Genomic DNA, 15,361 nt, shown 5'->3' on the forward strand with positions numbered 1-15,361 from the left:
ACAAAGATGCATTCACTGGGACAGACAGGATTTGATCATCCTTGGATTTGTGGTAAACAAGATCCAATCTGGAAATAGTTTCACTGTGCATACTTAATGATTTCCAAATGAGGTCAACATGACCTAGTTTGGGGCTGTGACACACCTCCTTTTGGAGGTTGAATAGACATGATAATTGGAGTATCATGATGAAGAATATGAAACCAGTGTTGATGTGTCGTGGAAAGATGTCGAATAAAAAAGACTGTAAAAACATTTTCCAAAATTTTTAATAACGACAAATTTGATACTGACTTTTGTTTACAGAGGAAAACTGTAACTCCTGCATAATCCACGAAAGCTTGGACACGACCCCTGGAATACTGCTGCCCTATCTCATTTTTTTTTTTACATTCAAAGACATCATCGCTTAGCATGGAATGTTACCCAGATCTTCACAATCAGCTAGTCTGTCATGAGGTACAGACAAAATCCAACAAAATATGCACCAAAAAATGCAAGCATTAGTCACAAAATATCCTGTAACAAAAACTGTCAGAGTTTTTTAAACTTGAAAGTCCTACAGCATCTTCAAGTCCAAAAACAATTGGGATGAAGAGATCAAGCTGAAAATGTGTCACTATCAAAACATACAACTGAAACATTAACAGATCAATACACTGGCTTTCTGATTTCACAATTGAAAATAAATCCTTCGAAACAATTTCTCGTAATTCCATTCTTAAATTCATTAATTACATATACACAGAAATACATGAAATATTCCATCAGTTTGCCTAATTTTGGATAGTTTCCACCCCTATCTCTTGAGATCTTCTTTCACATTAGAATCAAAATGTTACTCATTAGAGTTTTCAGACAATACAGGAAGTTTAAAGTCGAGGAAAATATCCAAAATTCTTTAATTTCAAGGACGGATCATTCTCATGAAACCCGCAATTGTACAGTAACATGTTTAACATATTAACTACATTACAAAGCAGTTAACAAGATGTTCAAAGTTCAACCTAAACAAACATACAAAAGAACTGTACAAAGTTTTTTGCAAAATTACGAATATAAAATAAAGTACATGTACATACAAGTACTGCATTATGACATGAACATAATCCAGCCAAATTTTTAGAGAATACAAAAAAAAAAATCTTCACACAGTGTAATCTCTTTGGCTGTTTTTCTACTTTGCACCAAATTACAGTTTGTAATCTGAAAACATTGCTTAGTAGCACCCAAAAAAACCTCAACGACAATAGACTGAAAACATGCAATGAATACACATAATAGTTTATACAGCTGGGAAGTCTGGATTTTCTGTCTCGTAAAAAACTACAACGTAATTAAAAATACATAGGAGGTACTGACTCGAAAATAATGCTATATAAACATGTCCATTACGAAATATGACTTAGTCGCTATAGGTTTTTACAATAACTTCCTCTGAAAAATAAAAGTACAGTCCTATTGAAAACTGAAAGGCATTATGGGTAGTGTGCACCTAGATGTCCATCTCAAACTGAGGCTGCTCCTCGTGGCCATCTGAAAAGAAAAAAAATAATCTATTCAGAATTGTCACTTAGTATGTTCATCAATTATTTTAATCTTGATTTTCAATGACATGGCTAACTAGAAATACCTCCTAAAGGCTTTGGAAGTTCTTTAAAATAAAGAAATTATTCATCTAACACATTTTCTCTTTTTTTTTCTTGGGGAGGGGGGGGGGGGTAGTTATAACACTTTATGGTTAATTGCACAGAACTAAATAAAGTTTACAATTATAGAGACATTCATCCTTAATCCTACTTTGAAATGAATTCTGTTTGAGTTACAACAGTTTAAATTCAGTTCACTATCTAATGAAATTCCCTGTGCTTGCCAGGCGTCTGTATGGAAAGTTTGGTGTGTGCGATCATAAACATTCATAAGAATAAACTAACAATTTTTATGCAGTAAAAATATTTCGAACAGACAGAAACAGAAAAACTGTGATGTGGTGAACAAGAGGCCCGTGGACCACAATGCTCACCTGAGTCACCTTGACCCTGCTGTTCTTCAGAAGAATTCAAGATCATTACTCTCTTTAATCCAATGACAAATTTTTGATCCCATATTATGACCCCAACCAAGCCGCATGGGTTTCAATCGGATCACGCGCTCGTCTTTTTCCGTAACCGGTAAGAAGACTCGGACGTGGATCGGCGCAAAAATTGCATCAAATCGATGCATTTCTTCGCCGGAAGCGCGCCCGTGGATGAGAGTTAAAAGGCCAGAACCGAATCCCTGAATAATATGTTATTTATATTTTCACCACAGATTCAGTTTTGGTATCATTAACGTCTTATTCACTCTAATACATAACATGCAAGTGGAAATTGATAGTGGTACAATACCTTAGATGTGTATAATATCTTAGATGCATTTGAAAGTTCACGTTTCATAGTGTAACGTACGACTGTGACGTCAAAGTTACGTTTATGTATACGTAACAACCAACTCTGATGGCGTCGATCCACATACGAGGTTCATTTGCGGTTACGGAAATAGCCGAGTAGTTACGATTGCATGGGTTTGTGACTTAACTGAACTTAAATCCACATAACAAGGGGATGTCTAAAAATCAATGACTAACATGACCTCCCTGTTCTGGGGTAGAATTTAAAAGATCCCCCCCCCCCCACATTCATGTATCATGTAAAATTTCATCCCTGATTAAGGTCCCATCTTAATCCCAGTGTTCATGAAATAGGACATCTGAATTGAAAACATCTGCAATACTTTGCACCTTGATATGAAAAAGTGTGGCCCTGCTATTCTTAAAAATATATTTTTTTTAAAATTATCTCTCCTTTGAAAAGTGTATGACCATTCATTTCAACAATTTTGAATCCCCCTTTACCCAAGGACGCTTTATGGCAAGTTTGGTTGCTATTGGCCCTGTGGTTCTGGAGATGTCTAAAATGTGTGAAGTTTATAGATAGACAGATGAACGATGGACAACCGGTGATCAGGAAAGCTCATTTGAGCTTACAGCTTCTCCTCTACGTGGTATTTCTACCATTGTAATCAAACGTATAAAACCAATGTAATGTGGATTCCCTTCAATAAATTTACTTTGTGTCATGTAACTGCACATGTAAGGAAATTGGATTTCCTTACCCTCTTCATGCTGTTGTTGATAGGGACAATTGTGTTTCAAACCACAGGGGCTAAGCCCGTTTGGGGCCCAAACTCTGTGATACCATAAATATAGAAAGGGGTCTAACTCTGACACAGATAAAAAACTAACCACTCGCTTCCAATGCCTAAAAAATCTTAAAGTTAAACTAGGTAAGCTATGCGTAATTTGTCGTTTTCCTTGCATAGGTTAATGTTTTAACTACTTGCATGCCAAATTTCAAGTTATTTTAAGAACCAGTGACTAGTGGTTAGTTTTTTATCTGTGTCAGAGTTAGACCCCTTTCTATATTTATGGTATCACAGAGTTCGGGCCCAAAACGGGCTTAGCCCCTGTGTTTCAAACTATACCAAGAACTTCCCAGCATTGTGGATACTAAGTACATAAATGTGACTTCATCCAGATGGACAGACGAAACAATCCTTACATGTCCACCATATTTTGTAGACAACAGAATAGTTTTGAACTTTCCCCCACTGCTTATTGATAATAAGAACACCTTAACTAATTACTTTAAGGTGATTCTGCAAGTTTTACCTTTCTTCTTTTGATTTTCATCATTGATGACTTCCGTCCCATTCTCCTTGGGGGCGTCCACTCTCCCCGGAACTGTGACCCCAGGGATCTTGGCCATGTTGGGAGGGGGACTTTTTGTCAATGGTGAGTTTCGACATTGAAGTAAAAATGACCTTTCATAAAATATCTTCGTGCCTGTAATCAGAATGTTATATTATATACACACATATTTGAAATTGCTTGATTCATCATATTATAAAAAACATGACTCATAAAGTCAAGGATCTTTAGTTTGCAGGTCTCCGTTGATCTTGGAAACAAACAAAAAGAAAGAAAGAAGGATTCACTTACACATTTCATATTGTAGAGCAAATTTACTAAAGATCATATTTGTTGAAAATAACCTTTATAAATGCTTTAAAACAGTTTCATCAGCTGTATTATTAGTCATATATACTTATTTATAGTGCCTTATCCAATAACAATAAATATCAAAGCCGTTCAAGGAACACATCTCTGATACTAAACTTTATCTACAGTGATTGCATCAGCCTTTTGTTTGCGCGTAACAATCTAATGAGCATTGACAGAAAAAGTTTTGCTGACACTATTAGGCCTAGAATGAGGTCAACGGCTGCATATTGCTAAATATAACATGCCTCGGGAGTGCATGACACCCCGACCCGACCAGAATATGTCAATATTTACTCGGCCACTCAATCTCATCGGGTCACCTAAATTTTTAATGCGTCAAATTTCAAAGACTTCCGCCGTTAGGATTTTCTTTAAAATTATATTTATTTTTAATAAATCTCTGTCTGGCACATTAATAATAAATATCTGGGTCATGAAAAGATTGCATGCATCAATAGAATGGGTTACACAATTACCAGACAGCAATTAGCACTCTCTCACTGAAATGACATGTTGGTCACTTGACACACATTCTACGCCTGGAGCATATTGACAAAGAAATGCACGCCATATTATGTCACAGAAAAGGTGTAACAGAGATATGACAATTAAAAAGATTAGCACTGTCCGTACTTCAGCAACAAAACAATATGACGTCACAGGTGTGCACGGCATGGAGCACATGGTCCTCAGCGCTTGTTCGTAATGCAAAAACTTTCAATGTTTCAAATCACTATTTCTGTTTGATGGCATAATCAGCTATTAAATCGTAATAAATAAAGACATTCAATGCTATTTAATCCTGTGTTTTGCCATGAAAAAAACAAATATCACGTGGTTATGTCAGCCATATTGAAAACAAGAATCGTGTTGTTTACAACGCAAAACAAAAAAACATTGTATAACAGCATGCATAAACTTTTTGAACATGCAAAAAATATCATGCAAATTAAATACAGGTATAAAGACAAATGTAATTAGCTCTACCTCCAGGTGTCGTCGAGAAAATGGACCCTCCTGGTGTTGTACTGTAATCATGAGGTAGTTGAGCTATATCGTTTAAAACCACTCTTCTAGGAATATCCCGGCCTGAAAATAGCTGTTGTGGCGAGCCTTGGGATGACATTATATTTGCAAAATTTATTTATTTCCTAAAAGAGCTTCTTGCCAGCTGTTGACAGTCTCGTTAAATTCAGCATACACTTCTTCAACTTTCCCTGTTTATGTTCCAACCACAACACACTGTCACATGGTCTGGATGACGTTATTTCAACTTCCCCTTCGAGATCTTGTGCTTAGGGGGTTGTATTAAAATGGGAAATTGTTAAGGTTAAACTAACATCTGTTCATATTCATATTCTATGGCTAGCATATAAATAAGTGTCAAAATCAAAGTTACTTTTTTCTAATGAATGTAACCAGTATCTAAATTATGAATATTCAAGATGGCCCTTTTTTCTTGAAGACTAACTATATATAGTCTGGTCCCACCCCCGCTTCTACTTGATACTCAAAGACTATGCTCGTAGCATTGTAGCACTGTGTGATGTATTATTTGTTTGGCGAAGTTTCATTCCAGACAAACGGATTTTTTAGCCTTTTTTTTTTTTTTTTTTGGTAGGGTGATAACGCGAAAATCATGTGGCAAGCCGTTCTAAAGTTAATTAAAGTAAGATATCTTTCTTAGTTTGAGGGATATCTCTTTCACTTAAAGAGATATCCCTTTGACTTTGAGAGATATCTTTTTAACATCAAGACCTCTCTTTAAGTTATTTAAGAGATATCTATTTCACTTTTAGATATGTCATTATAAGATTCTAAATGTAAGATTTCTTAGTTCAAGATAGATATATTTGTCTCTATTAATTTTCAAAAATCATTTTTAAATGCACATGGAATGCTCCCCAAAGCGGAAGTGCACCAAAATTGTGTTGCATACCAGAAGTTTGAAGAGACGAGATGCAGGCATTTGCACGTTTGGCATTTATGAATTAGATTCATTAGCTGCTTTTAAAGATTTACATAAAACATATCTTTTTAAACTTGCATTTAATTTGGTATTCATGTTTACAGTTATCTTTTTAAAAAACAACAACAACAAAACAAACAAACACATTAAACAGTTTTTCCTACTACAGTTTAATATTATTTTATGTCTTTTTTTCATTATGCATTTATTGTTCTTTGGTTTTATTTTGTTTTACATGTAAAACACTTTAATAGGTTAGGCCCTAATTGTGCACGGTTACTGAATTAAATAAAGCGCTATATAAATTTAGAATAATAATAATGATAGTAATGATAATAATTATAATAATGAATGAATGAATGAAAAATACAAACTTGAACATGTATACTATCTTTATTCACCTTGTCAAACAAATCAACTAGATCTACTGCTCAACATCGTAGAGACAACCTTCTCTACATCTTCAGCCATTTTGATCATGTGCACTTAATTATTACGTCATACAATTAAAGGCGAAGGTCATAGACGGGAGTAACCATTGTAGTTAATTTATTAGGGTCATCAACTTCAAGATATATCTCTATTACATTTTCTGAAAGAGATATCTCTTTAACTTTAAGTTATTTAAGGAATGACTTTAATTCTGGGGCAAGTTATACGAGTATAACCTGGCTTGGGTCAGTTTACGCTTTATAATCCACGGAGCCCTGGACATATGGGCCAGAGGTGGGATCAGGTGCCTAGGGGGAGTAAGCATCCCCTGTCGACCGATCATACCAGCCGTGAACCCTATATCTTGATCAGGTAAACGGAGTAATCCGTAGTCAAAATCAGTGTATAAAGAACGGCCTAACAATTGGTATGAAACACGCCAGACAGCATATATAACCCAATGACAGGATGTATTGGCAAACTAGATCGTTATAACGACCATAGAATTTGCGAATTGCTAACTTTTTAAACGAAGCTGTTGAAACCCCTGTTATATCAAATTGTGAGTAGCCTGCCTCGATTTAAAAACTGGTTATACTCATAACAAGCTCTTGTGTATCAAATCAGTTGAGAGACATAAACACCATATGCAGGTAATAATGGGTGTTCAATAAAATATCTGAGTACGAAGCAGATATGGAAGACGCTGTGGTGTCTTCTGCGTGATTAACACTACTCAAACCTAAGTAAATATTGATATTTGTGCAGTAGCAACTCAAGCTGGTGTTGTTTTGGGGTGTTTTTTTCTTCATTTATTTAATGTAAATTCGTACTTGTTCTGTACAGTATTATAGAGTTTAAAGGTTCTGAAAAGCTGTGAATGCATTGTACTATATTACAGGTGCTGGTATTAAAATATGTTTATAAACAAAGTAACAATATTGGACCCTAATTTGGAAAATCTCCCTCTCTCTCTTTTGTCGATCTATATAGCTACTTAAATCATCCAAAGGTGAGTGAAAGCCCCTCCCCTCGCATTTATATATATATATGTATATCTATTTTTTGACAACGGTAATTTGCGTTAAATTTACCTTTGGGAGGAATGGTGTGTGTGAATATAAGTAATGAAATTCATCTCCTATTTCATTTAAGTTACATATTACATTTCTGTTCATTCCTTAGTATATTTTTCCATCTCTGAATTCACATATCAACATATCATTATATGCCCTAAGACCCAGAACGTGAAATTCTGTGAAAGGTACGCATTTCTTTTGCCTGCCTATTAACCTTAGACCAATACCGGTAATATAAACCAAGGAACTCGGTAAAACAAAGACGTATGTAAGTCTTACAAATGGTAAATAATCTCTCTCTCTCTCTCTCTCTCTCTCTCTCTATATATATATATATAGAAAACGGTCAAATATTTGGGTAGTTCTACGTCCATTTAAAGCAGTTTTATCCTTAAGTGACGTCTATGGAGCGCCAAATTAACATAAACTCAAATAATTGAAGATATCTTCATTTATTTGAAGATATCATCAATTCAATTATTGCTCTCTTTAATTGAATTAATGCGTGCATTAAATAAATTATTGCTCTCATCAAATGAATTAATGCGCGCTTCAATTCAATTATTGCTCTCATCAATTGAAATAATGCGCTCATCAATTGAATTAATGAGAGCAATAATTGATTTAATGGCCGCATTAATTCAATTATTGCTCTCTTCAATTCAATTGGTGCGCGCATTAATTGAATTAATGAGAGCAATAATAGATTTGATGCGCGCTAATGATGAAAGCATCAATTTAGTAGAAATATTGTTCGTAATAATTAATTCAGAGCTCGGTATAAATAATTTGATGATCTCTTTAATTCAATTGAAGATATCTTTAAATCATTTATAATGCTTTTGTATAAGGAATTCTTTTAAAGAGAGCAACAATTCAATTAAAGATATCATTAATTCAATTGTGGATATGTTGAATTGAAGATACCTTTAATTATATAGTTGCTCTCTCTAAAAGAATTATTGCTCTCTTCAAATGAATTAAAAATATCATTAATTCAATTGAAGAGAGCAATAACTGAATTAATGCGCGCATCAATTCAATTATTGCTCTCATCAATTGATTTAATGCGCGCATTATATCAATTATTGCTCTCTTCAATTGTTGATATCATTAATTCATTTGAAGAGATCATTAATTCAATTAAAGCGCGCATCAATTCAGCTGAAGAATTAATGCTGTCATCAATTCAATTAATGCGCGCAATAATTCAGAATTGAAGATATCATTAATTATTTGAAGAGATCTTTAATTCAATTGTTGTGCGCATCAAATGAATTGATGATATCTTCAAATAACTGAAGATGTCTTCAATTATTTGAGTTTATGTTAATTCGGCTCCATAGACATCGTACATGTAGGTCCTTTTTTCAATTTTTTTTTTAAACGTTGTGCATGATAGCATATAGCTTTTGTAGAGACTTTATTAACTAAGTACAACGTTGTGCATGATAGCATATAGCTTTTGTAGAGACTTTATTAACTAAGTACAATTTTAAAAAGTTGTAAACTACATGTATTTGATACTGAAAAAATTATAATATTTTTTTTTCTATATGAAAAATCATTTAAAGGTTGTCAAGCACAGTCACTCCTATGCTGCATTCCCTCTACTGTAGATATGTCTATTATTACACTCACTCCTATGCTGCATTCCCTCTACTGTAGATATGTCTATTATTACACTCACTCCTATGCTGCATTCCCTCTACTGTAGATATGTCTATTATTACACTCACTCCTATGCTGTATTCCCTCTACTGTAGGTATGTCTATTATACAATGATGTCCTGAATCCACAATTTATTCATATTTACTTATAACGTAGGTGTTTAAATTGTTCAAATTAAAAAAAAATTGTCAGTTCAACCAGCTTTTATGTAATTTTTAAAAAAGCTGTAAAACGGAAAATGTGCGATTTTCTGTTTATGTATGTTTGACATCTTTAAAAAGGTGAGAACATATGTATTTTCTTTGATCATTGATTAAATTAAACAATATTAATTTTTTCTACGTTGAACCATGCTTATGCAAAGTCACATTAGGGCTTAAACATTTTTACGTAGACATAAAAGGAACGATTTCCTCGGATATTCAAGCTTTGATTTGGCCCTGGCCTAGCTGTCTTGGACTCTTCACAAAGGGTAGATAACTTTTTACAACACTGCAATCACAATTTTTATTTGATTAAAATATCACTCACGGGTGCGGAAGAGGAAATAAAAACAATTAAATATATTTAATGGCATAATCCAAACAAATATTATTCTTGATATGGTCAGTTTAATGCATACCAACGGCTGATATAAACAAAATTTACGCTTTCATAACTTTTATCCTTAATTATTTACATAGCTAGTCTATAATATATATAGGACTACGTGTAGACATCTTGTACCCACCCAAGCGTTCGACAGAATACTGAACGTACCTCCATCACAGAAGAGCTGATATCTCGGAAGTTGCGTAATTCGTGTAGTTTGTTACATAATGCATGTATTCTTGACGTCAAGGCAAGAATTACAAACCCGAAGAATAACCAACAGCATTTGAACTATGATTCCATCGTCAACTTCCAGTATTTTAAAAGTAGCAATATTCCATTATCACCTGCAAATAGTGTTAATATCTCTCAACTGATTCAATACGAGAACAAGTTTCGCGTATGATCAAATTTTAAACTAAGACAGGCTACTGTCAAATATGTTAATAATGTTACAGGGGTTTCAACCTCAGAGGTTTTGACACAATCTGAGCAAACTTGTGTATATATTATAATATGGGATTATACTATAAACACAAGTTTGCCCAGATTGTGTCAAAACCCTGTTGTTTTAACAGTGTCGTTTAAAGTCAGCATTTTGCAAATTCTGTGGTCGTTACATTGATCCTTTTTTTCTTTTGCTTGCAAACACAACCTGTCGTTAGGTCCAATGCGCTCTGACGTGTTTCGTGCCGTTCTTTACATAATGATTACTCCGTTTACCTGGTCAAGGGCTCATGGCAGATGTAGCCGGTCAACAGGGAATGCTTACTCATCCGATCTCGCCTCTGATGTTTCCGATGGTCCGTGTTTGCCCTACTCTCAAGTTAGTATTTTTATAGGATTTATGAAATTGGGCACTGTTCACAGCGGACTGTTATTTTCAAACAGAGACAAAACTTAAGAACCTCAGAACCAGTGCACAGCGTTTTCTCTCACCAGAGGGCGTTCTACGCAAGCTTCTGCGCACGGATTGAATATTGTTTTACGTCCCTCTCGAGGATATTTCACTCATATGGAGACGCTGCCGGAACTCTGGGTAGAGAATGAATGTGGTGAAACAGACGTCGGCTGCCGTTTCATCCCATTGGCACAGGAACTACTTATATCAAAGACAAATAACTACTAGCTAGGGGACATGACATAAACTACAAAAAATTGATCCAAAGAGAGGTCATATCTAAGGAAGATTCACTGAAAGATCTTCAAGATATTTGTTTTGATATCATTGCACTTAAAATGTCATATGCGCAAGTGGCCTACTCGTTTTTCCGGGAAATGCGCTCATAAAAACACCTACATATATTAACAGATCTTGTGACACACGACGACATATTATATGATATGATCCAATGAGGTTTCGTTTGTTCCTCACCCACAGAGCCAGGAATTTTGAACTAATATATCCACATCGACAAACCTACAAATACAGAAAACCATTTGAAAGCGAAGATGTTTTGAAAATGTCCATAAAATGAGAATAAATCGCCTTCTTTTATGTTTCTCTGTTTAATCAGCACAATGAAAGTATTGATTTTTGTGCTGTTTTATACAGAACGTTATACAGAAAGATGTGTTTTCAAATACTGTGAATTTTTCTTTTAAATGTATCAAATTGGAAATGGTAGCAATTACTTTCGAAGACAGTTGACTAATGCGTGATTTTAGAGGAAAGCACAAAAAGTACACGCATTTGTGAAATAAATGTCATACTTATTCAAGTCCTGTGTTTGTCCATTTTCTTATAATTCAAAATAGCAATACAACGGTTTAGCGGGTCACCAATATCAGAACGTTGGACAGGAACCGTGTCGCTGTCTGCTTCACAACGAATATATTACACATTTGTAAGTGGCTACAGACATAAACCTTATTATTATATAGCTAATAAATAGTCTATTATAAAATCTGCGTAAAATCTAGAGAATGTTAGCGTTCAATATCCTGAGAATTTATTGAACGCTAACTTTGCATTGCGTAAATTGTATGCGCCCGAAACATTCCGAGTATGAGCGTTCAATATTGACGTTACCGTAACGACGTAAACAAGCCAAAATGGCAGACGACGGTCCTCCGAATCTGACAGAGGCGGTATTTGATATTTACTCAAGCCAAATGTTTTACTGTACATAAATTATGATGTCCCCATTTACAAAATCAGTTTGCTTCATGCATTAATGACGGGTTAAATATTGAACAGTTAAGAAATGCATGCTGTTATTGCACACCTTCACCTTAGATGCCAATATTGATGAATTCTCGTCTGTTTTGGAGTAGTTTGAGTGAAAAGGGATATAATTTAACAACTAAATACTTTAGCTATATAATAAAAGGGTTATTGAACTTATATAGGTGAATATTGGCACTCGTTGGCTGTCAAAATGCACTCGCAAGCTCGTGCATTTTCACAGCCAACTCGTGCCAATATTCACCTATATAAGTTCAATAACCCTATAATACTACTGGTTTTATATGTAATATTGTACGTCACAAAAACTGTAGGAATTCCCGATAAATTGTGGTTTATGGTTTATTCGCCCAACACCTCCATATACAACGGAGTTCTCAAGTTTTAAATGCAATGCAAAACAATATCTATTGGCACCAACACAATCACGTGCAATAATTGCTAAAGGCCCAACATATTCATTAACCTCATTTAGACTGTTGTAATGCGTGAATTACAAATAAAGCTTAATTATAATGTGTCATTTGTAGATAAATTATATTTATTTATAAAAGAGCATGTTAGCTTCAGTACATTTTGAGATTTAGTATAAAAATTGAAAAGTTGGACATACCTGGTATTCCCTGAAAACAGTTAACCAGGTTTTCAACATTTTTAAATTACCCAGTGATAGTAACCTAAAAAGTCTCCAAACATTGATCCCTCCCACAACTCATTCTCCTCCCTTCTTTTTTATTTGACAAATCCTGGTTCCGCCACTGAAATCACAATGGAAAGATGCATCAACTTATCAACTTAACATCAATAATTTTATTCATATACAGAGTTTAAGTAACCCTTCTTCAAAGTATAAATGCTTCTCATCTAGAATATCTGGCACCAGATTTAGAAGTGTGAATTTTGCTGTGATGTAAAAGAAAACAACAGTGTTTTCGTTTGTAATATGTCAACTCGCTGCAAAATACAGCCCCTTCCAACTATTGTGTAATCCGGTACTTTTGAAAATAATTACAATAATATTACGTTTATATATATATATATTTTACGTCTTTACTGCTCATTGTACGCGTCGGTGTGAATACGTAGGCCCAAATTTTACAGCCCTTCTCTCGGCAATGGTGACGTCTCCATATGCGGAGTGAAAAATTCTCGAGAGGGACGTTCAATAATATACAATCAATCATTGCAAGTTGTTTTCAAATAAACTACAGCATATCTCACAGCAAAATAATGTTGGAATACAAGTATTTAAAACTTTTTTTCATTATTATTTCAAATCATACAATATTGAACGTGAAGAAAACGGCCAGTGTTCTGTGGCATATCAAACGTTGCAAATTTTAATCTTTTCCATTTGTATGTAGTATAGTTTTTCAGTTGTATTGTTAAAAATCATGTTTTGCACATTTTTCATTTGTATTGTATAAGTTTTCATTTGTGTTGATGTGTTTTCATTTGTGTTGTATGCTTTCCATTTGTATTTTCTATTTCCCATTGGCGTTATATAACTTTTCAGTTGTATTGTAAATTTTCCAATTGTATTGTGTAGTTTTGTTATTTGTATTGTAAATTTTGCATTGTATATTTTTCATTTGTGTTGTACAATTTTCTTATTTATATTGTAAAAAATTTCCTTTGCATTGCATAATTTTCATTTGTATTGTATAATTCTTTATTTGTATTGTATCCGGAGGATTGTTTATTCTTATTTGTTACCTAGGATCTCATTGGTTTAAATCATGGTTCGATTATCAAGCCTTGGGTCATATCTTTTCATAACTATTGTTTACCTATATTAAAGATGAAGATAACGAACAGTGATCAATCTCATAACTCCCATAAGCAATACAAAATAGATAGTTGGGCAAACACGGACCCCTGGACACACCAGAAGTGGAATAAGATGCCTAGGAGGAGTAAGCATCCCCCGTCGACCGGTAACACCCGCCGTGAGCCCTATATCCTGATTAGGTAAACGGAATTATCCGTAGTTAAAATCAGTGTGCCAAGAATCGCCTAACAATCGGTATGAAACACGTCAGACAGCATTTGACCCAAAGATAGGTTGTATTGACGAACTATATCGTTATATGTAGATTCTACTGAACTTCCCCTCGCTTGTCAATCCCGTGTTTATCTAGTCCTGTACATAAGCTGAGTAACCGAGCATCTCGCTCGTTTTTGATAATTGACCAATGAAATCCTCTATAACAAATAAAAAAAACCAATTTCTCGGATACAATACAAATGAAAAATTAGATAATACAAATGAACAATTTTATAACAGAAATGGTAAATATAGAATAAAAATGGAATGGATCAAAGATAGTCTGATAAGTCTTAAAGAATACAAACTTGAAGGGAGGACAAACACGAACCCCCTGGGCACACCAGAGGGGAGATCAGGTGCCCAAGAGGAGTAAGCATCTATCGACCGGTCATATCCGTCATGACTACTTTTATTTCGATCAGGTAAACAGAGTAATCTGTAGTCAAAATCAGAAGTTAAAGAACGGCCTAATAACTGGCATGAAATTCGTCAGACAGCATTCAACCTAATGATAGGTTGTATTTGCAAATTAGATCGTTATAACGGCCATAGAATTTGCGAAATGCTGACTTTAAACGAGACTGTTGAAACCATGTAACATTAACTAATTTGACAGTAGCTTGTCTCGATTTTTCTCAAGAACGTGAGAAATTAGCCATCTATATGCGGGAGAATTTATTGGGGGAAATTCACCATCTGAATGGTTCTTAAATAGACTGGCACTTTTATATCAGTTATATCATAAATTAAACATGCTATCCACTTAAAGGGGCATTAGCTGTAAAAGTGATGGCAACCTTTCTCTCTCAAAATCTTTCAATGACATAGGAATATATATTAATGACTAAGAAAAACATTTGTTTTGTACAAATACAAGAGGAGACCTAATAAAACTACATTAGATAACCACTTTTGGTGTAAGTACCAATAGCCAGAAATATATAAGGAAGAATTATTATCTTGCAAGATACATGTAATACTTATCTAATCACCAAAATTACACATTCATGTGCCTGCTTTCGAGATTGAAAATTAAGTGTATGAAATAATTAAATACTGAAATATATATCAATATAGAACAATTTTCATTGAATTTAATTCTTAATAACAAAATGACAGCTAATGCCCCTTTAAAAGATGTCAATATCAACAAGAGAGGGCATTTACACTAATTACATAAATTATCAGCACTGTCAACACAGAGAGGGGCGAAGAACCAGCCAAGGAGCGGACAGGTCACTGTCAACACGGAGAGGAACGAAGAACCAGCCAGGGAGC

At 34.4% G+C, this 15,361-nt stretch overlaps 1 protein-coding gene across 1 annotated transcript; it reads right to left on the bottom strand.

The window, feature by feature from the left end:
- Nucleotides 1–251: 251 nt before the first annotated feature.
- On the bottom strand, nucleotides 252–6,327 carry LOC125670639 (eukaryotic translation initiation factor 4E-binding protein 1-like). The gene is made up of 3 exons (XM_048905932.2): nucleotides 5,090–6,327; nucleotides 3,710–3,883; nucleotides 252–1,536 (listed from the first exon to the last, which is right to left on the bottom strand). Exons 1-3 carry the CDS (start codon nucleotides 5,226–5,228, stop codon nucleotides 1,496–1,498), a joined length of 354 nt encoding a protein of 117 aa, XP_048761889.1. The 5' UTR covers nucleotides 5,229–6,327; the 3' UTR covers nucleotides 252–1,495.
- Between the last annotated feature and the right edge of the window lie 9,034 nt (nucleotides 6,328–15,361).

Source organism: Ostrea edulis, chromosome 4, assembly GCF_947568905.1.
Source record: "Ostrea edulis chromosome 4, xbOstEdul1.1, whole genome shotgun sequence".
NCBI lineage: Eukaryota > Metazoa > Mollusca > Bivalvia > Ostreida > Ostreidae > Ostrea > Ostrea edulis.

What these genes read in the sequence shown, in the direction of transcription:
- LOC125670639 (XM_048905932.2), bottom strand. Translation starts at nt 5,228, where the DNA reads ATGTCATCCCAAGGCTCGCCACAACAGCTATTTTCAGGCCGGGATATT. An exon ending in TTTCTCGACGACACCTGGAG is followed by an intron (nt 3,884 to 5,089) that starts GTAGAGCTAATT and finishes TTCTGATTACAG; the next exon opens with GCACGAAGATATTTTATGAA. An exon ending in TGAAAATCAAAAGAAGAAAG is followed by an intron (nt 1,537 to 3,709) that starts GTAAAACTTGCA and finishes TTTTCTTTTCAG; the next exon opens with ATGGCCACGAGGAGCAGCCT.